This window comes from Podarcis gaigeae (genome assembly GCF_964106915.1).
Source record: "Podarcis gaigeae genome assembly, chromosome: 3".
Classification (NCBI taxonomy): Eukaryota; Metazoa; Chordata; class Lepidosauria; order Squamata; family Lacertidae; genus Podarcis; species Podarcis gaigeae.
In genome coordinates, this window is record NC_139680.1 from 85,646,185 (window position 1) to 85,673,759 (window position 27,575).

General features: G+C 41.1%; 1 protein-coding gene across 2 annotated transcripts in view; it reads left to right on the forward strand.

Moving 5' to 3' along the window:
- The window catches only part of DNAH8 (dynein axonemal heavy chain 8), a 139,051-nt gene extending 111,476 nt beyond the window's left edge, over window positions 1–27,575 (forward strand). For both annotated transcript variants that reach the window (XM_083731920.1, XM_083731921.1), the window contains exons 80-93: window positions 123–244; window positions 2,785–2,903; window positions 3,058–3,260; window positions 4,776–4,849; window positions 7,669–7,821; window positions 8,882–9,037; window positions 13,214–13,330; window positions 14,497–14,598; window positions 16,302–16,462; window positions 18,359–18,515; window positions 23,764–23,916; window positions 24,009–24,198; window positions 25,459–25,580; window positions 27,071–27,575. In XM_083731920.1, coding sequence (XP_083588046.1) covers window positions 123–244; window positions 2,785–2,903; window positions 3,058–3,260; window positions 4,776–4,849; window positions 7,669–7,821; window positions 8,882–9,037; window positions 13,214–13,330; window positions 14,497–14,598; window positions 16,302–16,462; window positions 18,359–18,515; window positions 23,764–23,916; window positions 24,009–24,198; window positions 25,459–25,580; window positions 27,071–27,358 — 2,117 coding nt within the window. In that variant the 3' untranslated portion in view covers window positions 27,359–27,575. The remainder of the gene's footprint in view (window positions 1–122; window positions 245–2,784; window positions 2,904–3,057; window positions 3,261–4,775; window positions 4,850–7,668; window positions 7,822–8,881; window positions 9,038–13,213; window positions 13,331–14,496; window positions 14,599–16,301; window positions 16,463–18,358; window positions 18,516–23,763; window positions 23,917–24,008; window positions 24,199–25,458; window positions 25,581–27,070) is intronic.

Genomic DNA, 27,575 nt, shown 5'->3' on the forward strand with positions numbered 1-27,575 from the left:
TATTTGGTGGGATAGAGACTGCCATTTTTCTGATTGTCTAAAATTCAAATTTAATAATATTAAGCATAACATGTACCGGTATGTACTCTGTAATAATAATGGTGATGATTGTTTTTAATCAGGGGGTGCAGCACTGGACCTAAAAGCTTGTCCTCCCAAACCATTCCGTTGGATTCTTGATATGACATGGTTGAATCTGGTAGAACTGAGTAAACTACCGCAATTTTCTGAAATTATGAACCAGGTGGGCTCACTTGTCTTCCTTTCTGTTCCGTATATTGTTTCCCACAGACATTGTATCCTTTTGCCTTAGAGAATTGAGACGTGGCCATTAATTCCAATATTGCTTAGTTTCGTACCCTAATGACATGCTATCTTTTTCCCTCAAGAGAATAGCCTTGGCTCAGTGGCAGAGCAGGTCCCAGATTCTGACATCTCTGGGTTGGGCTGGGAATGTCCACTGCCTTGAAGTGTCACTGCCAGTCAGTTGTAGGCAATACTGACTTGTTGTTGTTTAGTCGTTTAGTCGCAGTTTGGTCAGACTCATGTTTGTAGCTTCGAGAACACTGTCCAACCATCTCGTCCTCTGTCGTCCCCTTCTTCTTGTGCCCTCCATCTTTCCCAACATGAGGGTCTTTTCCAGGGAGTCTTCTCTTCTCATGAGGTGGCCAAAATATTGGAGCCTCAGCTTCATGATCTGTCCTTCCAGTGAGCAATACTGACTTAGATGGACCAATAGTCCATCTAATACTGACTTTGATGAACCAATAGTCTGACTTGGTACAAGGCAGTTTCCTGTGCGCCTATATGTTTACACATCCCAGCCCTCAATAACATGTTCTACCTAACATGACCTGAGCTTTCTGGGTCGGTCTGCTAAGCCTCCTTCTCTAAGCAGCAGTCAGAGCTGCTCAGTAAGCCCTCACCTCCTATGTCAGGGGGGAAAAATATCTCAGGGCTCATCTTCTGCACCCCTCATTTCTTTTTCCTCCCCCATCCCCTCCAATCCTGAAGCAGTGAAACGGGGACGGTGGGATTTGAAGCAAAGGTCCACCAAGCTCTGGGTGCAGCTGGAAAACAGGCTGGGGGCACACAGCTACACCAAAGAGCCTTTCCTTGAGGGCAGGGGACTGCACAGGGCAGTCCCTGGGCTTCATTGCTTTAGTTGCACTTTGGTAGAAGCTCGTCCTGTGCACCTCCTCTCTACCCACCGTTTTTTCTATGTTTTTCCTATTGGTGTTGCACCTGACTAGATGTGTGTTGCACTGCATGCAGTGGGAAGGTGAAGTGTGCTGCTGTGACAACAGCCTGTGCTGGGGCTGAGTTTTTGGGGCAAAGCAACTGGCAGTTCTGCTAGTACCTTGTGAGCAGGTGGCTGGAAATGATGGCAGGAGAGCAAAAGACGGAACTGGCATGTGACTGGGTCCCCACCTTGATTTACTACATTGTTGCAGGATAGTTAGGTCTGAGGACACAGGGGTTAACTAGAGGATCCCATTAGTTACTTTCCAGCCATGGTGATGATGCGCATATTCTGCAGTTATACTAACTTTTCAGACTGTCTGCACCATTTTTATTAAGTAAGAACTGCACTGCTCCTTCAACAACAACAACAATTCTATGATGCAGCAGCAAAAAAGGCTAATGCTATTTTAGGCAGCATCAACGGAAGTATAGTGCTCTTTATCTTTATAAATGACTTGAATGATGGTACCAAAGGGATGTTCAAGAAATTTGCAGATGACATCAAACTAACACAAGTATAGTTTCATGATCAAGGGAAGTGACTTTATTGTTTAGTTTTTAGTTGTGTCCGACTCTTCGTGACCCCATGAACCAGAGCACGCCAGGCACTCGTCTTCCACTGCCTCCGGCAGTTTGGTCAAACTCATGTTATTAGCTTCAAGAACACTGTCCAACCATCTCATCCTCTGTCATCCCCTTCTCCTTGTGCCCTCAATCTTTCCCAACATCAGGGTCTTTTCCAGGGAGTCTTCTCTTCTCATGAGGCGGCCAAAGTATTGGAGCCTCAGCTTCAGGATCTGTCCTTCCAGTGAGCACTCAGGGTTGTTTTCCTTCAGAATGGATAGGTTTGATCTTCTTGCAGTCCATGGGACTCTCAAGAGTCTCCTCCAGCACCATAATTCAAAAGCATCAATTCTTCGGTGATCAATTCTGCCTTGGTCAGTCACTCTTGGAGTACAGTGTCCAGTTCTGGGTGCCACATGTTGACAAGCTGGAACATGTGCAGAGGAGGCTGACCAAGATTATCAAGGGTCTTGAAACCAAGCCTTATTAGGAACAGTTGAAGGAGTTGGGTATATTTAGCATGGAAAAGAAGACTGAGAGGAGATATGATAGCCCTCTTCAAATATATGAAGGGCTGTCACATAGAAGATGCTGCAATCTTTTTTTCTCCTGCTCCAGAGATTAGGCACGAGCCAATGGCTTCAAGTTAGAAGAAAGAAGAGTCTGGCTCAACATCAGGAAGAACTTTCTGGCAGTAAGAGCTGTTAGGCAGTGGAACAGACTTACTCAGAAAGTGGTTGACTCGCCTTCCTTGGAGCTTTTAAACTAGCGGTTGAATGGCCATCTGTCATGGATCCTGTAGCTGAGATTTCTGCATTGCAGGGGGCTGGACTAGATGACCCCAAAAGTCCCTTCCAATTCTACAGTTCTATGATTCTATGAAATATGACTTTGACTGAAGTGTAACTTTCTAAAATTGTCATGAGTGTACTTTAATGGGAAAACTATGTTTGTCTATTGCATTTGGTACATTAGATCTGTCGTAATGAGAAGGGGTGGAAGAATTGGTTTGACAAGGAGGCTCCAGAGGAAGAAACAATTCCCGATGGATACAGTGACTCTCTAGATACTTTTCGTAAACTTTTGCTTATCAGGTGAGGATCATGCAATTTCAGCATTGCTTGTTTTGCTAGTATTCTTCTAAGAATGCTGTGTGTTAATCGCTTTGCTGCATTTCCCTCAGAAAAAAATGATACATAGATGAAACTGACACTCAATTTGAGCCTCACCAAACATGTTCTTTCCTAGGTCATGGTGTCCAGATCGCACACTTTCTCAAGCCAGGAAGTACATTGCAGATTCATTGAATGAAAAGTATACAGAGCCAGTCATTTTAAACTTAGAGAAAACTTGGGAGGAAAGTGATAAGCGAACCCCGCTCATCTGTTTTTTATCAATGGGATCTGATCCAACTATCCAGATTGATGCATTGGCCAGGAAACTTAAACTGGGTATAAATATAATATTTTATTCTTCAAGATAGAATTTGATTTTTTAGGGGGGGAAAACACTTTGGTAAATTTGGTTTTTGTAATAATTCACTGAATTTGCAGTGGCCCTCTCATCAACAATCCTGGAAAAATTTCAGCAACTTTATGATGAGGGTTGTATTCAATTGTTCAAGCAGGAGGTGTCCATTAATAAAAAGCCAGTTGTTACAGAAGGCAGGGCTAGAAAGAGCTTCAGATTTTCAGGCACTTGAGGCTACTGTTAGATGAGCTTTCACTAATTCTGTAATAAATGGCTCTTTCTTGATCTAGGATAGGGTGGGTAATGTGCCACCAAGTTTCATGTGGAACTCGGCCTTATTTCATGTGATGGGAGGAGCTTGGAAGAAGAAGTGGAGGGCAGGACAGCAGGGGGCAATTAAAATGTGTAGAGAAATGGAGAGTGGGGTGGGGGAGAGAATATTGCTGTAAGTGGCCAGTTCAGGCCTCTTGGAAGAGTGATCTGTCCTTCCTCTATTTAGTAGCTCACTGGGTAGGAGGAAAGAGGGAGCAAGGGAGAGAAGGGGGTGGTAGAAAACGAGGAAAGGAGGCAACCCTGTCTGCCACAAGCTATGGTTTTACCCACTGTCAGCATTTAGCCCCTCAACACATTACGCTTAAGGGAATGCAGCTCTTGACAGATAAAAAGTTTGCTGCCTTTCTGTTATTACAGCTTATGCACGTGGACATTTGCTGCCATCACAACTATCACCAGTGCTAATTACCACAGAGGATAACTTCTTGAAAGAGTCAGAAATTACTTCTGGCTTTATTCCTTAAGGGACGCGGGTGGCGCTGTGGTCTAAACCACTGAGCCTCTTGGGCTTGCCGATCAGAAGGTCGGCAGTTCAAATCCCCATGACGGGTGAGCTCCCGTTGCTCGGTCCCAGCTCCTGTCAACCTAGCAGTTTGAAAACATGCCCAAAAGTGTGAGTAGATAAATAGGTACTGGCAGGAAGGTAAACGGCGTTTCCATGCACTGCTCTGGTTCGCCAGAAGTGGATTAGTCATGCTGGCCACATGACCTGGAAAAACTGTCTGTGGCCTGTAAAGCGAGGTGAGCGCTGCAACCCCAGAGTCGTCTGCAACTGGACTTAACTGTCAGAGGTCCCTTTACCTTTACCTTTATTCCTTAACTTAATTCTCATTGGCATCAAAAGACCTTCATGCATGCAGCAAAGTGATATACTAAATTAACTGAGTTAATTGATTCGTAGCAAAGGGAAGGGAGCACAAACATGAATAATATAAAAGGCCAACATTCAGTGAAGTCTTACAAAGATACAATGCTGTATATATGCTAAATAAATACAATATGCACAGGATTCTTTAATTAGTTAAAGCATGGAATTGAAAAGCCAAATTAGCAAAAAAAAAATTTTTTTTTAATTGCTTCCACGCTTTTTGAAAACTTGCCTACAACCAAAAGTACAAAATTTATGTAATCTTATTATCATTCTACCATTTCACTTGTTGTAGAAAACAGAGCTATTTCTATGGGACAAGGACAAGAAGTTCATGCACGCAAGCTAATTCAGACATCAATGTCACAGGTATGTATACAATCTTAACATTTTTTTAAAAAATCTCATCCCTTTGCTTGAGTTTTTTAAAGATTCCACCCACCCCCTGACTCAGGTTTTGTACTTCCATTAAAAAAATTGTATAAAGAGGTGTGGCATATAGCTATTAATGATAAATTAACATGTGCTATTAAGGTAAGATGGGGAATATGCAGGAGAAATGATTTTGAGGAGATATAGAAGGTATTTGTAGAATTTGTACTATTAAAATGGAAAGGGGTCAAACCATTGCAAAAGGTGTTGAAATTTGGGAGGTTGGATAGTTATAACGGAACGGTCTCAAGGGTGGAGTGCCCATTTTAATTTTTATTTATTTATTATTTATTTATTACTTTGTTTAAAATAAAAATAAAATAAAATGCATTTAAATAAAATAAAATAAAATAAAATAATTGCATTTAAAAGAGTGAGGTTGCAATCTGATATAGTGGTACCTCTGGTTAAGAGCTTAATTTGTTCTGGAGGTCCATTCTTAACCTGAGGTACCACTTTAGCTGATGGGGCCTCCTGCTACTGCTGCATGATTTCTGTTCTCATCCTGAAGTAAAGTTCTTAACCTGAGGTACTACTTCCGGGTTAGAGGAGTCTGTAACTTGAAACATCTGTAACCTGAAGCATTTGTAACCTGAGGTACCACTGTACCCACTTATCTAGGCATCATTTTATCCATCTTAATGGGGCTGATTTCTAAGTAAGAACAGAAAAGGAATCCTGCTGGATCACACCAAAGGGCTGTCTAAGTGCAACATTCTGCTGAGTGTCAAGCCCCCCCCCCCCCATTTGATGCATAAAACATGTGGACACCAGTATTTTAGGTTAATGGGCTAATAAAGGCCACAACTTTATTGGTTACAGAATGTGAGTGGCATTGGCTTAGGCATTGGACCCAAACCAACTATATCTGACTCCTACCCGCCATGCAGGTAGTCTCACAAGGGTTGGTTAACCACCAGTAGGGAGAGCCCTGTTGATGTACATGGCCCTGTTGATGTGCCATGGCCCTAATCTCCACCCAGGCTTCGGACAGGAACCACAACCTCCAGATTCCTTTAGTGGAATACCCTTAAAGGGGAGGGGAACCACAACCTCCTGCTTCCCCTCAGAAAAAAAGCACTGCCTGCTAGTATTATGTACTGAGCTTCTTTACTTAGGAGCCTGGGCATATCTGTCTATCTCTATCTATCTATCTATCTCTACCCATTGAGATTTTATATAGATATATATATATAGATATATATATAATCAATGCCTATATATATAAAGAGGGGTAGAGTAGTCTGTCCTGACCCCCTTTGCTTAGTTACCATACCCGCTCTTTACCTCACTGTTTTGTCATTCTGGCTGGGACATGGTCAGTGAAGAAATGCACTGTAAAAGATGGATAGGATTTTGGCTGTTCTGGTCTGTCACTATTAAATTCACTCAAGTGTGGTATTGAGGAATAGCTGTAATTCCCGTATTAAACTGGTTACCTTAAATTTCTAACAGACTTATTTGGAAGCCCCATTGATTTTAACAGAACTTAACTGCAGTTATTATAATATGTGAAGCATGGGTATTTTTGGAAAATAACTTTTGCTGTACTTTTCAATGAGACTTGCTTCCAAGGCAATGTCTATAGGCCTGGAATGTTAGTATGACTTCAGATTAAAAAGAAGAGGTGGCATATTTGCTAAATCTGAGTCGAAACTTTTCTTTGCTGGTGTTGGGGGGTGCCAGCAGAGCGGGTGTGAACATGTTCTGTCCTCCCTCACTGGTGTATGTGTGTGTGTATTGGCGGGAGGCATTTTAGCCAAGGGAAACAGAGCAAGAGAGACAGAGTCAATGCACAGCTAAGTGCAGGTGACCTTGAAGGCTAAAGTCTGTAGCACACCAGAGCCGTAACTCAACTCTGAAGAGGGCACTGATTGCAAGGCAAAAGGAAAATGTGCTTAACTAACAAGAGAGGTGAAATGAACTCTGAATAGAGAAACAGAATTATGAGGCGTAGTGTGGCTAAAAAGGGGCATATGTACCTCATACTTAATAAGTGTTGGTGTCCTATGATGAGAGAAGCCCTGGACTCTCTCCTGGAGGAATAAATCATCATCATCGTTTGTTTATACCCCATCATTTTCCCTGACAGAAACCCTTTGGCCTTCAGTGGTGGGTTGGGACCCTGTTCCATGGTGCAACATGATCTGAAGTGGGTCACAATAGCAGCACTACCACCATACAAATATATATTGTTTTTAAAAAGTAAGAAATGGGTCCCCAAATGCATGTTTGTATCAAAGGTGTATTCTGGGTCTGAAAAAGTTGAACCCTGCTAAAACAAAGAGCTCACCAGAACCCCTCAGTGATTGATAGAAGTTTTGGGAATCTTAGAGCTTGCTGAGCCTAAACAAAACCCTTATTCTGAAGGGGAAAGCAGGGGGGGTTCTTTTAATAAATGTTGATGACTATTATTATTACAAGGTATCTCCTGTTCACCAAAACCAGCAGAAATTGCCCTGCTATAATTTTTATAACTACCACAAGATGGCAGTACTACTTTACTTACTCATTGGAACCTACAGTAGTTGTTTCATTTTAATGCAAATCCATATTTTTATTATTATTATTATTATTATTATTATTATTATTATTATTATTATTAAAACACAGAAACCCCAAACCTCAATATCAAGGAGATATAAATGAAAACAAGTAGCTAGTGAAACCTTCCATCTGTAGTTGTTGTTGTTAGTAAATTGCAGTTGGCTTGATGTTTAGCAGATTATTTAATTGTGTTTGTTTGTTTGGTACAGGGTGGCTGGGTGTTACTTCAGAACTGCCATCTGGGTCTGGAGTTCATGGAAGAACTTTTGGAAACAATGATTAGTGCTGATATCCCTGATGATAGCTTCCGAGTATGGATAACCACTGAACCACATGAGAAGTTTCCAATTACTTTGCTTCAGGTTAGCCCTAGTATATTCAAGGGGATTTAGATGAACTGTTAAGATAATTCATGTGGCAAAACTGAAAGTGGGAAGGAGAAATATTGCTTGCACTGAATTTTAAACTGTGGTAAAGGTTAAAAACTTTTCAGTCATATGAGAGACTTTAGGTTATGGTTGACGCAAGAAGAGAATCTTTACCTATTCAAGAGTTTCCTCTCTTATAGACTCAACAGGGCCCTAAAGCAGAGATTATTCTGCCATCAGCTTGCTGTTTTTTCCAGGCTGCCATGCCATTGTCCAGTTGTCACTGTCTTTGGTGTTATGGTTTGTTCTTTTAATGATTTTAAAATTACTTATATATGTATATCCTACCTAGTGGATGTCAGTTATTTGGGTTATTTATAATGAATTTTACAAGGGGCTTCCAATCTTCTCCAATCCAAAATGTCAATCAAATCCTCACCTGCATAGTTCCATAATGCTGTTACTGGCAGCTGCTGCTCCCTGACTCATAAATGAGACACCTCACTGCCCTCATCGTTGATCATTGGCTGCTGAAGGGTATTACATTTTTAGTAGAAATATATAAGAATAATAAAAAAATATCCAGTAACACCTTAGAGACCAACTAAGTTTGTCCTTAGTATAAGCTTTTGTGTGCATGCACACTTCTTCTTACTGGACATTTTTATTTTTATATATTTCGACTGCGTCAGACCAACATGGCTACCTACCTGAATCTAGAAACATTTTTAGTAGCTTATAGCTCATTGTTATACTGGACTAGTAACAAGGATCTTAGAGTTTTTTTGGGGGGGTGTTGTAAATTCATACCTAATGGAATCAGATAAACAATGGAATAAGGAAGAACGTGTGGATACAGGAAGCATGTGTGTTTCATCCAGTGGGAAGCTGTTCAGTCACATGTCTCTCATTTTTAAGACTACACACTAGAACCAAAGTTGTGTTTGGCTTTTGTTTATGTCTGAACTTTAGCTTTGAAAACGGTGTGATTTTTAGGCGTGCTGCTTTTGAGGTCAAATGAAATAATTTTTTTTTTCCTTTTTATATATGTCAGACTTCTATAAAATTCACAAATGAACCACCACAAGGTATGCGAGCAGGTTTGAAAAGAACATTTTCTGGTATAAATCAGGACTTGCTTGATGTCAGCAACATGCCCATGTGGAAACCCCTTCTTTACACCGTGGCTTTCCTACACTCCACTGTACAGGTATTACAAACATACTTTCTTTTCATTTATGCCTAACAGGATCTTTCCACTGGGATGCCTGAAGAATAACCTATTGCTGTATGTGAGCTCAATATTTATAATGCACAATAAAGGCCTGATGCTGCACACCCATCCTTCTGCTTCAAATGTTTCATTTTTGGCCTCAGAGGGTAACTATATATATATATATATATATATATATATATATATATATATTTTGCAGATTCCAAATTGCTCTTTAACACGGAACATCACCACAAGAGAATAATCATGGAAGCCATCGAGATAGAGAAACACCCTCACAACATGAACAAGCGTGACGACACATCCCGCTTGCCAGACATCTGGAAATTAGCCCTCCCCACAAAAACTGACACCAGATCCAGAGGCACACAGAACGCCAACACCAATCAACCACACCAGACCCAAACCCAGACCCTCTCCACAGATGAATTACTGACACCATCCAGTAGCCAATCCATGGTGGCACCTCCGGATGCTGCACCCCCCTGCAATCCCTACACAGATCTGGCTGACACAAGCCACAAAACCACAGCTCGCCCCTATACACGAAGCCAAGCCAAAGCACAACTAAGTGCAATACAACCATCTTCTCAGGAAAACTCTTCACAAAGTTCAAGAGGTCAAGACACAAAGACTTTAGCAACTAATCCACACCTAATGACCCACCTAAGTGGTACTCAGGATATCACTCAAGAAATCACTCAAGGTATCTCTCAAGTAATTAAGGAACAAAAGAAGAAAAGGCACACTAGCCTGGGAACTTCCTCTCTGCCCAGAACATTGGAGGCTAGACACCACACCCCCTCTACAGTATTTATAGGAACTCAAACATTGAGATCCCGCTCTGTTCCAGTAACAAGAAGCCGAAAGCACCAGCCTGAAGATGACGAGTGAGACCTCGTCGAAACGTCGCCTAGACACCCCAACTTTTACACGGGAAGACACCCGGGGACACCAATACCTGCATATATATATATATATATATATATATTTGCTTTCGTATATATATATATATATATATAGGTTTTGGTGTCCTCGGGTGTCTTCCCGTGTAAAAGTTGGGGTGTCTAGGCGACGTTTCGACGAGGTCTCACTCGTCATCTTCAGGCTGGTGCTTTCGGCTTCTTGTTACTGGAACAGAGCGGGATCTCAATGTTTGAGTTCCTATAAATACTGTAGAGGGGGTGTGGTGTCTAGCCTCCAATGTTCTGGGCAGAGAGGAAGTTCCCAGGCTAGTGTGCCTTTTCTTCTTTTGTTCCTTAATTACTTGAGAGATACCTTGAGTGATTTCTTGAGTGATATCCTGAGTACCACTTAGGTGGGTCATTAGGTGTGGATTAGTTGCTAAAGTCTTTGTGTCTTGACCTCTTGAACTTTGTGAAGAGTTTTCCTGAGAAGATGGCTGTATTGCACTTAGTTGTGCTTTGGCTTGGCTTCGTGTATAGGGGCGAGCTGTGGTTTTGTGGCTTGTGTCAGCCAGATCTGTGTAGGGATTGCAGGGGGGTGCAGCATCCGGAGGTGCCACCATGGATTGGCTACTGGATGGTGTCAGTAATTCATCTGTGGAGAGGGTCTGGGTTTGGGTCTGGTGTGGTTGATTGGTGTTGGCGTTCTGTGTGCCTCTGGATCTGGTGTCAGTTTTTGTGGGGAGGGCTAATTTCCAGATGTCTGGCAAGCGGGATGTGTCGTCACGCTTGTTCATGTTGTGAGGGTGTTTCTCTATCTCGATGGCTTCCATGATTATTCTCTTGTGGTGATGTTCCGTGTTAAAGAGCAATTTGGAATCTGCAAAATTAATTTCGTGTCCTGTTTCTTTCATGTGTTGGAAAAGAGAGGAAGTTTTTTCTTCTTTTTTGACGGCATTCTTGTGTTCTGCGATACGTGCATTTATTCGTCTGTTTGTTTGTCCAATGTACGTGGCTGGGCAGACTTTGCAGGGTATTTCATAGATCCCTTGGTTTTCCAACTGGATTTTATCCTTGGGGTTTCTGAGGATATTGGCTATTTTTTGGTTGGTGCAAAAGGCTGTTTTGATATTGTGTTTATGGAGGATTTTGCTAATTTTATCTGTAGTGCCCTTGATATAATTGTAATCTGTAGTGCCCTTGATATAATTGTAATTTGGCCACACGGGAAGGAAAAACTGGATAGCTTCCTCACACATCTCAACAACTTACACCCCAAAATACAATTCACTATGGAAATAGAAGCCAACAACCAACTTCCCTTCCTTGACGTCCTAATCTACAAAAAACCTGATGGCTCCCTAGGACACACTATCTACCAGAAAAAAACACACACCAACCGCTACTTACATGCACAATCACACCACCACCCTGCACAAATAAACTCCGTAGCCAAGACTCTCATCTCCAGAACCAAACGCCTGGCTGACAAAGACCACTTGACAACTGAGTTACAGAATCTCTCAAATGTGTTAATTGCCAATGGATACCAGCAAAACAGGATTACGAAGCTAATCCAAAAGGAAACACCCCCCAAAAACCAAGACACAGAAGAAAACAATGGCATGGCCCTCCTTCCTTATATCAAGGGCACTACAGATAAAATTAGCAAAATCCTCCATAAACACAATATCAAAACAGCCTTTTGCACCAACCAAAAAATAGCCAATATCCTCAGAAACCCCAAGGATAAAATCCAGTTGGAAAACCAAGGGATCTATGAAATACCCTGCAAAGTCTGCCCAGCCACGTACATTGGACAAACAAACAGACGAATAAATGCACGTATCGCAGAACACAAGAATGCCGTCAAAAAAGAAGAAAAAACTTCCTCTCTTTTCCAACACATGAAAGAAACAGGACACGAAATTAATTTTGCAGATTCCAAATTGCTCTTTAACACGGAACATCACCACAAGAGAATAATCATGGAAGCCATCGAGATAGAGAAACACCCTCACAACATGAACAAGCGTGACGACACATCCCGCTTGCCAGACATCTGGAAATTAGCCCTCCCCACAAAAACTGACACCAGATCCAGAGGCACACAGAACGCCAACACCAATCAACCACACCAGACCCAAACCCAGACCCTCTCCACAGATGAATTACTGACACCATCCAGTAGCCAATCCATGGTGGCACCTCCGGATGCTGCACCCCCCTGCAATCCCTACACAGATCTGGCTGACACAAGCCACAAAACCACAGCTCGCCCCTATACACGAAGCCAAGCCAAAGCACAACTAAGTGCAATACAGCCATCTTCTCAGGAAAACTCTTCACAAAGTTCAAGAGGTCAAGACACAAAGACTTTAGCAACTAATCCACACCTAATGACCCACCTAAGTGGTACTCAGGATATCACTCAAGAAATCACTCAAGGTATCTCTCAAGTAATTAAGGAACAAAAGAAGAAAAGGCACACTAGCCTGGGAACTTCCTCTCTGCCCAGAACATTGGAGGCTAGACACCACACCCCCTCTACAGTATTTATAGGAACTCAAACATTGAGATCCCGCTCTGTTCCAGTAACAAGAAGCCGAAAGCACCAGCCTGAAGATGACGAGTGAGACCTCGTCGAAACGTCGCCTAGACACCCCAACTTTTACACGGGAAGACACCCGAGGACACCAAAACCTGCATTCCTGTACCCGTGAAAATCTACGAAAGCAAATATATATATATATATATATATATATATATATATATATATATATATATATATTTGACAAACCACGGCAATACCTGAAGAATTATCCTTTGAGCACAAAAATTAGTTAAAGAATATGATAATGCAGCTTTCCTGTATCTCCTGTATTTCCTGTATTTTTTGAATGGAAATTGCCAATTAAGATGACTCAAAGTGACCATGCTGTGGCTAAATGGGATCGGTAACGGTCACTGTATTACATTCTGGGTTGTTAAGAGTACATTGTATTGTGAGATTCTTGCAATGATTTCCTGGTGTATCTTGAGCTGCAGTAGGTGCATAATTCATATCGAGAAACATTTGTTCATTTTCGATCAATATTCTGTCAATTCTAATATATTTGATCAGAAAATGGTATTGCCCTGAATTGTCAGCAATAGAAGTTGTTAAACGAAAAGCAATAATAAGCGAAACAAACAACATTAATAAATACTGAAATCACACTCCTTGGTTTCTATTGTCTTATTTCAGGAAAGACGCAAATTTGGCCCTTTGGGCTGGAATATTCCTTATGAATTCAACTCAGCAGACTTCACAGCCAGTGTTCAGTTTATACAGAATCATTTGGACGAATGTGACATTAAAAAAGTGAGTGTCCCTATACTGCAATGTTGTTTCTACTTTGTATATGCTGAGGATGATTATGGTCACTTTATCTTAAGCTCAAAAAAGAGACAAGCATTAGAGCCCCAGTTTTTTCAGTGACTCAGATTACCCACCTACCCATTCACTCAGCCCCTAGTCTCTCAAATAAGTGCTTGTGTGGCCCAGAGAGATCCTGCAAACCATTTGCAACATAGCTTCTCTTGAAAGTGTGAAGCCTTTCTTAGCAGAAGTTTAAAGTGAAGAGGAACGGCCTTGGTCATATAGCAGATTATGAAGCAGCAAACAAATGTGGACATGCTTTACTAATACTAGCAGCCATTACATGATCTTTAATTAATAGTGCGCTTACATTTTCCTCAGTTATGAACAGCATTCTAAGTTTGAAACATTGGGCTTCATCCATCTTCCTGTGGGTGATGAACTGAACTGCCTTCAGCTGAGCCTTCTTTTAACCCCTTTCCCACCTGCAATGACATGTACCTTAGCATGCATTGTAACTTGGCAACTATTACTGAGAACCAGGAGGCATGTGTGTAGCTCCCATATAGAAATTCATTCCTCCCTCTCTTCCCAGGGTCTCACACTCAGTGTAGTTTGCAGACCAAGACCCCGGGCAGAGGAGAGGGATCGCTAGATGACTATATGGGAAGTACACTTGGGCCTTCTGTTGGAAGTAATGGTCCATGCAGTGTGGTGTGCACATGTCATATACCTGCAGCAGCCAGGGAGAGAGGGAAATGTCAATTGCTTTGTGTGCATAGCTGCATCCATAAAGGAATGGGATCATACCCACAGTTATTATTGCTTATAAAAGAACAAGTGGCTGCAGTCTGTACTTTTGGGTAGCAATGCATTCACTGTGGGACACAATGCATTTGTAGTGCATGCAGTTAATAGTTTACAGCCATGTTGACAAATGAGGCTTTTGAATGGAATATGAGAAATGTGGCAAATTGCCTCTTCCCTATTGATTTTCAGTTATGTGGGATGATCAGAGCTAAAAACAGATTTTCACAATCTTAAGTCAAAATCGCAAGATGGTCTTTATTTTTATTTGTTTTCTGCAGAACCTTAGTTATATTTGAGGTTCTCAGTTGTTATCCTTGGGTCAAAAGTCAGAGTTACAGGTTGCTTGTTTTTGTCTCTAGGGAATATCCTGGAGCACAGTCCGATACATGATTGGAGAAGTACAGTATGGAGGCAGGGTCACCGATGATTATGATAAGCGTCTTCTTAATTGCTTTGCAAGGGTAAGGAAATGTGATGAAAGATTCTTAACAATAAGCAAAAAAGGCTTCCAAATGAACAATGATTCACTTTCAATTGAAATATACTATAGAATGTTGTTAAAAATGTACTGACAATGTAATAGGACCCTCATGGCATATAGTCAATCATCTGGAAAGAAAGGCCTTTCAAATCTATGATTTTGTATTTCTTATAAAATCAATGTATTAAAGCCATTGATATGTTTTGTTTTTAAAGCAGTAGGCTTTTGGTTATTCATATAACAAGCTAATATCCTATGCATTTAATGAGTAGGTTTTGGGATGCTGGTTGGTGTACATCAGTAGGATTGTGCAGTCATGACCTCAGAGTCCAGCAGTGACCATCAAAGTAGCCAGAGCAGATTCCTGGCTTTTTGAGTCTAATGCTGGTAACCAGAGGGCAATTGAACCTGAGGGTGGCAGGCAGGACCTCGTTGAAACTAGATGCCGCAGCATTAGAACCCATACAACTGGTGCATGACCCTCTGGGCCTGAGGAACCATGTGTCTTTCACAGTACTTCACCAATACAAGTGTGTATGGAGAACACGAGGTAAGAGGCCATCCAAAAAAAGAAGAGGTGCCTGATTTGATGCCAAAGGGGTGGCCCTTTAAGGCCCTTTAACCCAACCCTTGTAGGAGCAAATTGCTCACTTGGGACTCTCCATGGTACTGAAATGCCTGCTCACCGGTTCCTGGCGGTGGGTGGGGTTTGCAGCCTGGTGTGGGGCCTGCCATCATCCCCAGGCCACACCACACCAGTGGTTGGCACGGCAACACTGTTTTTCCCCACCCAAGGGGCCAGTTCAAACCAGCCAATCGGCAGCAACCAAGGGGGAGGAGCCTCAGGGAGTGGATCGCGCCTGCTAAGGCTTCACTCTAGTTCGCTACTGTTACTTAAAAGGGGCAGGAGCCGGTGCTGGCCATGCAGTCGGCCCTTGGAGCATCACTCGCCCAGCCCTCACTCTAATTGCTTCCTTCATTACAGGCTAAGCTTTCTCCTTCCAGGTTCATGGGCGTTGCTATGGTCGGATGATGGTTGCTGTCTTTCAGAGCTGGGGAATAATTTCCCCTGCTCTGCAGGCTTTGCCTTCCCTGTAGCAATTGTCACAACTTTGGTGGTTTTAGGCCTTGGGCAGAATCCTTTCGTCCACCAATCAACAAAGGGGTGGCTTGGTGACTCACCCCTTCTGCGGCAGCAATATCAGGGCCCCCATTAAAGGGGTATTGAGGGGAGTCTCTGTCCACAAGTGCACTAAGAACTTCTCTCTGCAATGTAGAAAGGGGGCCAGCTGTGTAAACACACACTTTGTAGTGTTCCCATATTCCTGACTGACCCTGCCATGCCTCAGATCCCAAGATTGGGCGGAGACGGATACCTAAGCCAAGGTTTCCCACACCTGGAATTCAATAAAGTTATGGCCAATTTTTTATCCCAAAATATATTGTCTGGGTTTTGTTTTGTTTAATTGAGGGCTGGCTCCCAGGAGGTGGGGGACTGCGCCTGGGCACACAACAACCAACATTCTTCACTCTGTGAGCTCCTCTGGATCAGTAGAGGAGCACTTTGCCAACATTTGATGGCTTCTGCTTTCTGTCCTTGTGTACCCCATTTTCAACAATCCAGCTCTTAATTCTTAACAAACTTAAATTTCAACTCCACCCCCCCCCCCAATTTTTGTTCAGGTCTGGTTCAGTGAGAAGATGTTTGAGAATACATTCTGTTTTTACACTGGTTATAAAATACCAGTGTGCAAAACTCTGGATCAGTATCATGAATATATTTCAACTCTCCCATCAATGGACAGCCCAGAAGTATTTGGTCTTCATCCTAATGCAGACATTACGTAAGTGGGTTTTTAGCAAAGATGGAAATTCTTCAAGTTTTTCTTTAATCACTTTAAAAAATATATTCTAAGTAAAGAAGTATACTGGAAATCTACAGTATTTACATATACCAGAATATTTAAGAGAGCCTTTCTGGATTTTTTCAAGATGAAGGGAACAATCCAGCATCATGCTGGTCTGTGGGAGGGAATTAAGGGAAAATCCCATTTGTACAAGTGGAACATCATAACTGGATATTACCCCAACTTAACACTTTCCAGGTTAAACGTTACTTTTAACAATTTTCAAAATGTGATTATCCTATGAACAGAGAGCTTTCCCATATGCTCTAACACTTCTAGCAACACACTTGTTCCCACTCAATTGTACTAAATAATTTAGTTGACAATTACACAAGATGAACTTGGATCAAACAGATTGCAAAAAATGATATTACTTCGTTAGTTCTCATGAAGTTTTTTGAATTTAATGATGGAATTTCAATCTTACCTGATAACTGCATTTTGAATGTTATCTTTTATTTAGTCACTTTTCATCCTTAAATACCTGGCAGGTTGTTTGTTATTTTCTGCTTCAAATACTGCACATCTGCTACAGGATGTAATTAGTCATCATAATATTTTATTAGTTTTTTCTGTTATTCCTATGATTCAGTCGTGAATTATGCTTTTGGCCAATACGCTCACACTTAGCATTTCTGCGATTGTTAAAATCTGGTCAAACATTTCAATGGCATTATTAACAAGTTTTGAACACTCAGTTATTAAAAGTGATATTTACTTTTGGGTTTCAAAAGTTTTACTGTAGAGGACAGAGTCTAGTCCTTAAGTTACCTCAGAAAGGCAGAAGTGAATTCTCAGGTGGAGTGCCCATATCTGAAGATTCATGCCTAAAGAGCTATGGCTTTGACATTTTGTATTATATTACAACACGTATTATCGTTTTGACATTTCATTATTATTCAGGTGTAAGCATGCCTCCTGTAATTATATCCATGTCTTTCAAAAGTAATGTGAGAAGCAGCCCTGAGGTGTAAAAGAGCTTGAATCATAGAATCAGAGTTAGAAGGGAGCCCAAGGATCATGTAGTCCAAACCCGTGCAATGCAGGGATCTTTAGCCCAATCTAGGGCTTGAACCCACAACTCAGGGCTAAGAAGTATAAGTTGCCTGTGTAATAGCATGTCAAGCACTGTTCTCTTGAGCTCTGAACATGTGGAGGTGCCACTATATCGCTCGAAATGCTAATGAAGCTATCAATGCAGCAGATGTATTTGTTTGTATATTGCTTTATAGGCTGGGATTATCACTCACCATTGGCATCTCATTTAAACTACCCATCAAACAGTTTTGGCATTTTCTCCCCGAAGAAGCTGCAAAGTGGCATTTTAGTTGGTGTGTTGCTGCTCTGGGAATGCACAGAAGCTTTCAGGGATGAATTTCCTGAAAGATCCCTGCAAGAGGCAGCTTGGCATTGTTTCTTTGCCTTTCTGAAATGTACATGAAATTCATTGGTTCTTTTCCTTGTAAATAAAACTGAGTCTTTTTAGCATTGTAGAGTAGAGTAGAGTAGAGTAGAGTAGAGTAGAGTAGAGTAGAGTATTGTGGATTGCCAGAGAACAGCTATTCCTAGTTGCACTCAGACATTGTTGTATGAGCCTTTGGAGTCACAATGCCTTCCCTTCCCTCTTCTTTTATGCTCAAATTGAGGAAGTTTACGCAAGAAGAAAGAACAGGTTCTCTTACTGCAGATATTGAGAGAAAAGAAATTTGTTATCAAAAATAGTTGCAAAAGTAAAATACTCTTAACAAAGAACTGCAAAGTGCAAATTTCATGTGTCCATTTCCTAGCAACGAAACTAATATTCTGCTGCATATTATTGAAAATTCCTCTTAGGTATCAAAGTAGCACAGCATCTGATGTCCTGAACACCATTACCAATATTCAGCCAAAGGAAAGTGGAGGTGGAGTAGGGGAAACCCGAGAAGCTATCGTGTATCGATTAGCTGAAGATATGCTTGAGAAGCTGCCTCCCGATTACATAGCACATGAGGTGACTGATTTTAAATTCTACAAGAGAATTGCAGACATGGGAATACTAATTTCTTTGAGGCAGGGCTCTTGAGACTGATGCAGCTTCTGGGTGGTCTAGAAATCGGCATCTGTGGTTGTGAACAATACCAAGCACACATGCACGCAGTGGGTGCACTAAACATCCTAGCAGCTGTTGACACTAAGGGAAAGGTAAGTTGCAAACCACAAGCATAAGGCCATGATGGAAAGGCAGAGCTCTGCCAAACCGGAACAAAGGACTTTTAAGTGGAATGGGTAGCTTGTGAGTTGATATAAGCCATACCTAGGAAAAACTGCTAAGTGTGGAACTTCTTAAAGTATAACCTTTACATGATAGAAAATCCAGGAAAAACATCTGCCTTTTCTAGACAGAAAGAAAAAAAGTAGATATTTTCTGGGATTTTCTATCATGTAAAGGTTGTACTTTAATAAGACATAATGGCCCAGTTTAGACATAATGATCTTGTCGCGATAATGCTGGGTTTAGTAAGCTGAGAACAGTGTCCACATACTACTCCTCCTTCACAAGCTCTTCTAGTCCTAGTTTAAACAAATCATAGTTTCCCATTACACACCAGCTGGCAGACTGGTTTAAGGTAAAGGGGACCCCTGACCATTAGGTCCAGTCGTGGCCGACTCTGGGGTTGCGGCGCTCATCTCGCTTTATTGGCTGAGGGAACTGGCGTACAGCTTCCAGGTCATGTGGCCAGCATGACTAAGCCGCTTCTGGTGAACCAGAGCAGCACACGGAAACTCCGTTTACCTTCCCACCGGAGCGGTACCTATTTATCTACTTGCACTGCGTGCTTTCGAACTGCTAGGTGGGCAGGAGCAGGGACCGAGCAATGGGAGTTCACCCTGTCGCGGGGCATTCGAAGCGCCGACCTTCTGATCAGCAAGTCCTAAGTTCTGTGGTTTGACCCACAGCGCCACCCACGTCCCTAGGCAGACTGGTTTAATGTCACAGTAATCAGGTTATTAGATCTAGATCTGTTTATGTTTCAGCAGACCCAGTGCCCAATGGTTAGAACACTTGATAACATCCCAAAATATATATTTAAGCTAAACACCCACAACAAATAGTTGCCTACAGTTCATCAGACAAATCAATGGATACCTGATGAAGGATTTGGAGTTAAACATGGTGTTGTTCTCCAGGGATAGAACCAGGCTGGGGTCCGTCCTAATTAGCTGCCTGGGATTGTGGGTTTTTCCTTGAAGCCCTACTCTCAGAGGAGGACAGGGCTGAGCATCATTGACTCCTGCAATGTATTAAACCTATGAGTTTATTGGACCTGGTATAAACAACAGGACCTGGCCTTTTCCTCTTTTTCTTGGTCAGTAGAGAAGCATTTGTGAGTTCTTGACAGTTGAAGTGCCAGCTGAAGTGATCACTCTGGCAGCTACATCCTGAATCGGAGCATACACCCACACCCACACACACCCCTATCTAGTTTAGGGGATAGACACTCATAACCTCAGCTTTGAAGTTCTGAAACGTTTCCATTAGATTAGAACTTAAGATTTAAGTTAAAATAAATTGCTTTGAGTATTGCTTGTGACTTGAGTGTGAGTAGGTACTATGATAGATTCCTGAATCTTGCAGCATCTTAGGCGGAACAGTAGTTCCAAGAGACTACTCTTTTAACAGGCAGCAGCTGCTGGCTGATTCCCAAAGATTTCAGTCAAAGCAACTAATGAATTTTGTGCTTCAGCCATGATCCTGAAAGACCTCTTCTGTTAAAAAGTAAGATATATAGAGCTGTGATAATATTCTTACAGCTGTGCTGAGCTTTTACACACTAGAAGTAAAAGGGAACCTGTCCTGCTCTCAGTTGCTGTATTCCCCAGTTTGTAGTTTGGGTGCCATTTTTCTTTAAAAAGGGGGCATCTTTCTAAGGTGAGTCTAGCCATTAAGGGAACAGTTATGTCATCACATGGCCTGCCAGATTTGGCTGCATGATGATATCATGAAGCCAAATTAGAGTGAGGACAATGCTTTTACTCTGAACAAACCTTTTCTTCTGTTTTACACCCCCCAGTTCAATAACTAAAACTGGGGTAAGAGGTTTGTTTGTAAAATACACATACCTGTTTCAGCTTACTCCTAGGTATTCTGTTATTGTGAATCCTCTAAGGTTACATAAAGGGAACATAAAGGTCCCTTTATGATGCTAGAAGAGGAATTTGGCTGGATGTGTATCTAATGGCTGTACCTTAAGGAAAAATTATTAGCTAATCAATTTCCAATGAGAATTGCTCCCTTGATTCTATATATATCACATCAAAAGTCACGTGTATCCCCAGATTATAGTAACTTCAAACAACTGTACATATTAGTGAATAATTTTCTCTTTTTATAGTCAAGATGCTGCAAACATTGGCCCATCTGTGCCACTTATTGAAAAATCCAATGGGTTCTTCAAGGGCAATGCAAAAAACAAGTTACAAGATTAATCCAGAAGAAATACGAAAGAGTAATGATGATATTAAAGTTGTAATTTCCCCTTCCTTAAAAAACCCATAAAGGATTTGTTTCTTAAGTATATGGGATACCACAACTTCAGAGGCACAGTAATTATTTCTCAGAATTTAATGGGTATACTCATTGTCCGCAATGAATAGCCTACGAATCTTACATAAAATGTAAGAATGCAATAATTGTATTCTCTCCACTAACTAGATAGTCATTCCCTTTATATATCAGAGCTCAGATGATCATAAAGTCTACTGATTTAGGGTGCAATCCCTGAAGCACTGCTCCCTGGGCAGTCTCCATTGAAGTAAATGGTGACTATATAGAAGTGTTTTCTGAACTTGACTCATCATGGGGTAATGGTGAGGGGCGGAGGAGGAGGTTTTGTCTCTTATAAACACTGGAGAGTTCAAAGCTAATGTGACAAAACATTGCTCTTTTTTAAAATGTTGGGGTAGAGCAATCGTAAGTGGGGGAGAGTGCCATGTGGCAGATCTGCTGCCACATCACACGCCCTGTTGGCTCACCAATCAGGGCACAGGTTGTGCCAGGGGTGTGTGCCTCTTGTATTTTTCCCCACGGGGTCAGTCCCTAGTTGGATCTAAGGGGCTTTGACCCAATGGGCCCAAAGCTGCTGGTGCCTCAACCCACTTGGCTCTACACTACATGTATGTTGCTTTTGTGTGTGTGCTGTCTGAGTTGGTATTTTCCTATGGTTACTTTACATCTTTGTACTGGACCACTCCTCTTCCTGTACACTTTGTCTCTGTCCCTTATTCACTATCTACCCTCTTAGTTTTTCTCACCCCCGTCCCTCCTTAATTTTCATCTTCCAAGAACTCCTCCTAGGGCGGGATCCGGCCCGTGGGCCTTAGTTTGCCTACCCATGGATTCGTATAATGCACCTTTTTTGCACTTCCAGTGTGGCATCCAAAGGGGAAACTTTGTGAGCTTAAGCCACGTTTGAGTCTTATGCATCTCTCTGTAATGTACAGAGCGAGAGGTCACAGCTCAGTGTTAGGGCACATGCTCTGCATGAAGAAGATCCCAGGTCCAATCCCTGGCATTTTGGTAAAAGAAACTGTAAGTAGCAGTTTAGGAGGACCTCTGTCTCGGCCCTTGGAGAGTCATATCAAGGCAGTGCATACTGGGAGAGGTGAACTACAGGTACCACTCAGTAAAATGCATCTGCATACATTCCATGTGGACGTTAATCTGCAAGTAACATACACAACATGCTTCTCAATAATTGTTTTTTAAATTTTATTTTTTCATATTTTATTGAGGGGGGGAATACATGAACAAAGACATACAGATACCACAAATACACATAGAAACACATATGCTACCTATACAAACTAAAACAAGACACCTTACCCACCCCCGTGACCTCCCTCCTGTTGGAATTCTGCCTGGGTCAGAGGAATGTGCCACAGCGTAGGCACCGGCAGATATTCCTTGTCGACCTTCCCGCTGCTACTCTCGGCAGATAAGCAGGCGAGGTCTCGGCGATTCTTCCCATTTGTGTGAGAAGAACACACCGTTTCTTCTCTCTCCCCTTTGGTGTCCCCCAGGGAGGGGAAAGAAGCAGACAGAAATCTATTTACATCCTTTATTTCTGTCTCTTACATCAGTACAGAGAAACATGTCTGCACTCAACAGCAGTAAGAATGAACTCCTCCCATGTACTTCCAGTACGGGTCATATGACACACACACTGAGCTAACATCCGGTGCTCAGTACAGAATGGACTGCCCCTTTGTTCCCATGGCAACAGTCACAAACATCCTGTTTGGCTTTGCAGCCACCTGCAGCTGACTGAGCTGCTAGAGCCTTTGCTTGCTGCAGCATTGCTGCTTTATGGTAACACCTCCACCACGGCTCGGCTTCCTTAATTTTTAATTTACCGGTAATTATTTCATTGCATTTCTAAAAATCTTCATCTTCATCTCTTACAACAATTTCTGATTTAATTTTCACCTTTACTTTACATACTTACATACTTAAGCTATACTTGCTAACTCTATATTTATATTCACACATCCACTTTGCACATTCATTCTATGCATATTAACATACTCTTTTAAGAGCAGCATTTTTCCATGTATTCTTCAAAGCATTTCCATTCTGATTTTAAATTTTGATTTGTTTGAGATCTTATAATTGCTGTTACTTTTGCCAACTCTCCGTATTCACTTAGTTTATAAAGCCATTCTTGTTTAGAGGGTACTGTCGTGTCTTTCCATTTGCTGGCTAGAACTATTTTGGCGGCAACTGTGGCATATAAAAAAAATTATTTTCTTCTTATTCTGTGGGATATCACTCCCTATTATGCTCAATAGATATGTCTCAGGGTTTTTTTTCTATGGAGAGATCCTGCTGCTTCTCAGTAATTGTTGAAATGCCCAGCTGGTGATGGTGGACCAGAAGCTGGACCCAGTCATCAAAGTACTATCAAAGCAGAAGCCATCAGTGGGGCTGTGTCAGCTCACACCACTTGTTGTGGATGCCGTACTGTAACAGGAGACTGGTCTCTCATTCGTATGAGAGCTGTGGGGAATGCAAAACCTGTGTTGGTCTCAGATGGGAGTGAGATGATTTGTGAAGAATAAGATGCCTTGGTTATGTTGGCCACTCGCCTAGACCCAGCCCCACAAATCATAAACAGAAACAGTGCAAAATATAATTATTTTCCTACTGTTACTCTAAACGCTTTATTGACTGGATTACTTTCTCTTAACTTCCTATTTAGGTGAAAGCCCGCTTAATAAAAATGGGACATCTTAATTCTATGAATATTTTTCTTCGTCAAGAAATTGACCGAATGCAAAAGGTTATCAAAATAGTTCGAACCAGTCTAAGTGACCTTAAGCTCGCCATAGAAGGAACTATTATTATGAGTGAGGTAACCTAGTCCGTCATTATGTAAGACTACTCATTTTAAATCTAATGCATCTCATATCAGGGCCACTAATTTTTTGTTTTTAATTTCTTCAGAATTTAAGAGATGCGCTTGATAACATGTATGATGCTCGGATTCCTAAACTTTGGAAACGTGTATCTTGGGATTCTTCCACACTTGGCTTCTGGTTTACTGAACTTCTAGAGAGAAACAATCAGTTTCGCATCTGGATATTTGAAGGGAGGCCTCCTGTATTTTGGATGACTGGATTCTTTAATCCTCAGGGTAAGAATTAGAAGGGTAAAATTAACTGTATATTATCCTTCATTTAGCTACAGTTTAATTTACTCTGTTGTAGTGAGATTCTCAGAGGGTGGGGGAAGGGATCAAATACATTCAGAGGCTTTTTTCAATTCTTCAAAGAAAATTTACATTTCTAATATGTATGTAAAGTATAATAACTGCTCATAGCTTCTGTCAAATTGATGCAAAAGTAGCATTTCCAATTATTATATTATCCAAAAGACTGTGGTGTCCCATAGGACATAGATGCAAGTTCTTCCAAAATTGCAAATTGTAAACATTTCCCCTGTATGACCTCCACTGTAGTATTTAATTTTCTGGAACCAAAATAGAATTTATTGTACATTCTAGCAAGTAATGTAGTCTCTCAGATGGATGAAAATCAACATGCATACATTCTTGTCAAGTATTTCTCCATTTTTGGCATATACCCTATTAGCAAGACAACATTTCATCATGGGCTTGCATGGTTGGTTGCATGCCTATTTATTTTCCCATACTATCTTGGCAACCAGTTTCTATTTACCAAGGGGCATTTAGACTACAATTCTATAGCCACTTACCAGGAAGGAAGTTAATGGGACTTAAATTTTTAACAGACATTTATAGGATTGAACTGTTAGACATTTTCAGAAAAGTAAGGGCGAAAGAAATAAGTAAAGGTGTAAGACTGTGAAGAAAGAACAGTAAAATAAAACAATCTGCCATTTTCTGTGGTTTAATGACTATCTTGTACCGAGGTAGACTGATGAATGCCACTGTGTAATTTCTAAACAAAACTGATTAGCTTCAAAGAACAGATAAAACCTTCAGAGAATATTTGTTTGGCAACAAATGATTTAAATTTCGAAAGCATTTTGGTTCTTTAGATATAAAATGCAGCAGTGCTTCTTGGCCTCCAAAGCCCATAATACTTTCCAGTCCCAGTAAGGCCAATATGCAGCTTCTTTTGATTACAGTTTCTGGTTTTTCAAATCCTTAATATTCGCTGTAGCCACTAGATGTTGTTACTATTAATTCACTAATAAATAACAATAGTTGTAGCCTATAGTTCCACTGTTCTTGCTTTTCTCATTTCTTCTTACTGTATTTATGCCATATCTTTTGTTGGTAATTTGCTGCTGAGAGTTTTAGTGTGCTTTTTTACACCATGAATGCTTTAACCATAAAGCACTGCAGCCTGAAGACAGATAACAGAAAATGTTGTATTTAACTTGCCTTGTTTTTTCATCCACTTTGAAGGTTTCCTAACAGCTATGAGGCAGGAAGTGACTCGAGCACATAAAGGATGGGCTTTGGATACAGTAACTATCCACAATGAAGTGCTGAAACAAGCTAGAGAAGAAATCACAACAGCCCCTCCTGTATGTGTGATGTATTTATATTTTGGCATTAATTTCAGAACTTACTCATAGGAGTTGCATCCAATGAAATAATTCAGCTTGCTCAAGGACTTCCATTTGTGCACTGGAACTTCCCTCCCTCTCCTCCTCAACAGTCTGCTCTGAAGGGTTTGGGGAAACCCAGAAGCACTGTGCAAGTGGAAGTCCCTGCACAAACAGGATGACAAACAGGATTGCTAATTTCTCTCTCTCTCTCTCTCTCTCTCTCTCTCTCTCTCTCTCTCTCTCTTCTGGCTTGATGAGAGCCTAAAAGCAGCCTTTTCCATAGCAAGCATGGAAACCTAGACTTTTAGCCTCTTAAGAGGCTAGGTTTTTAAAATGCCATCTGCTAAATAGACAGACATAAGAACAGAGTAATTTATCCTCCCTCCACCAACCAGCCTGCTGCATTTCTGCAATGGTTATGGAGAAATAGACTTTTCTTCTTCCTTGACTAGCACTGAAACCAAATGGGTTTGGTGAAATGGGGGGTTAGATTATTCTGTACCCACTTGCATGGAATTTCATGAACTCACAGTGGAATTCCTGGTCACCTATTCTTATGAAATACACAACTGTGTTATATGGTAATGAAGTGGTAAAACTATTCATTGTGATCCTTACATTTTACTACACTATTGCTTGTGCCTGTAAAAAAAGCAAGGGTAGCCACCATGTTTTGTACTACAACTCCCAGACCATTGGTTACATTGGCTGAAATGGATGGAAGTTTTACTCCAAAGCATCTGGTGAGCACCATGTTGGCCAACCTGATATAACTCTTTGATATTGATCATATTATAGAATCCTGATACACCTGATAGGTTAAAAGGTGAAGAAACATTGCCCTGAGTGCAATTTATTTTCTAGGTGTATTATTCCATAATTGTTATATTAATTATCACACTCAAGTGTTTTATTTATTTATTTTCTTTAAAAATTATATATTGTCTTCCCCTCACCATGGAATCCAAGGCAACATACAGGTGGTTCGGGCACTAGCCAGACCCAGAGCTGTTTGGCATCAACAAGGTGGTGGCCTCATGTTGCCTTCAGACAATGGAGGCACAGTAGCTATATTTAATCTGTTATTTGGAGTTGGGAAAAATTCCCTCCTCCACACCAGATAAGACTTCCAGAAGACCATAGAGGGTTTAAAAAGAAAAAGAAAAAAGTGAGGAGCTGTTTGCCCTTCCACATAGCAGTCCAGGACTCCTGCTATAAGACCTACCTGCTGTTGTGCCTTAAAACAGTTAGTTATTTTGTCTTTTTGGTGAGCTCAATATCTTAACATTTTTCATTCCCATTTAGTGCAATTTCAGGAACTTTGTGGATCAATTTTTTATTATGATTTCAAACTTTGCTAATTATGCCACATCTTATATTGAATAGGTTAAGTCAAACAGTCATGTTGTAATTTTAAAAGCAGACACTTTTCTATGCATAATAAACATCAAATTCCTTTCACACAGGAAGGGGTATATATTTATGGATTGTACTTGGATGGAGCTGGATGGGATAGACGTAATAATAAACTCACTGAATCAACGGCGAAGATTCTTTTCACTGTGCTTCCTGTTGTGCATATATTTGCGATTAATACAACTGGCCCAAGAGACCCTAAACTCTATGTTTGCCCCATCTACAAGAAGCCAAGGAGAACCGATTTGACCTATATTACTGCAATCTACCTAAGGACAACTGTCTCTCCAGATCACTGGATACTGAGAGGAGTAGCCCTCCTGTGTGATGTCAAATAAAGCTTCATCCTTTAATTTTGACAAATACACCAAAATAAGATATATCAATCATTTAAACTTTATTATTAAAGGGGCACACAAATTGACTTTTTTCCATTATTAACTATTCTCTTCCCCCAGAATAGTTAATTTCCAACAATTCTACCTTGTACAGTTATGCTTTGGTATTCTGACTTTTGTCAACTATATTAAATTTTTCTCTTGCCAAAAAGAAAAA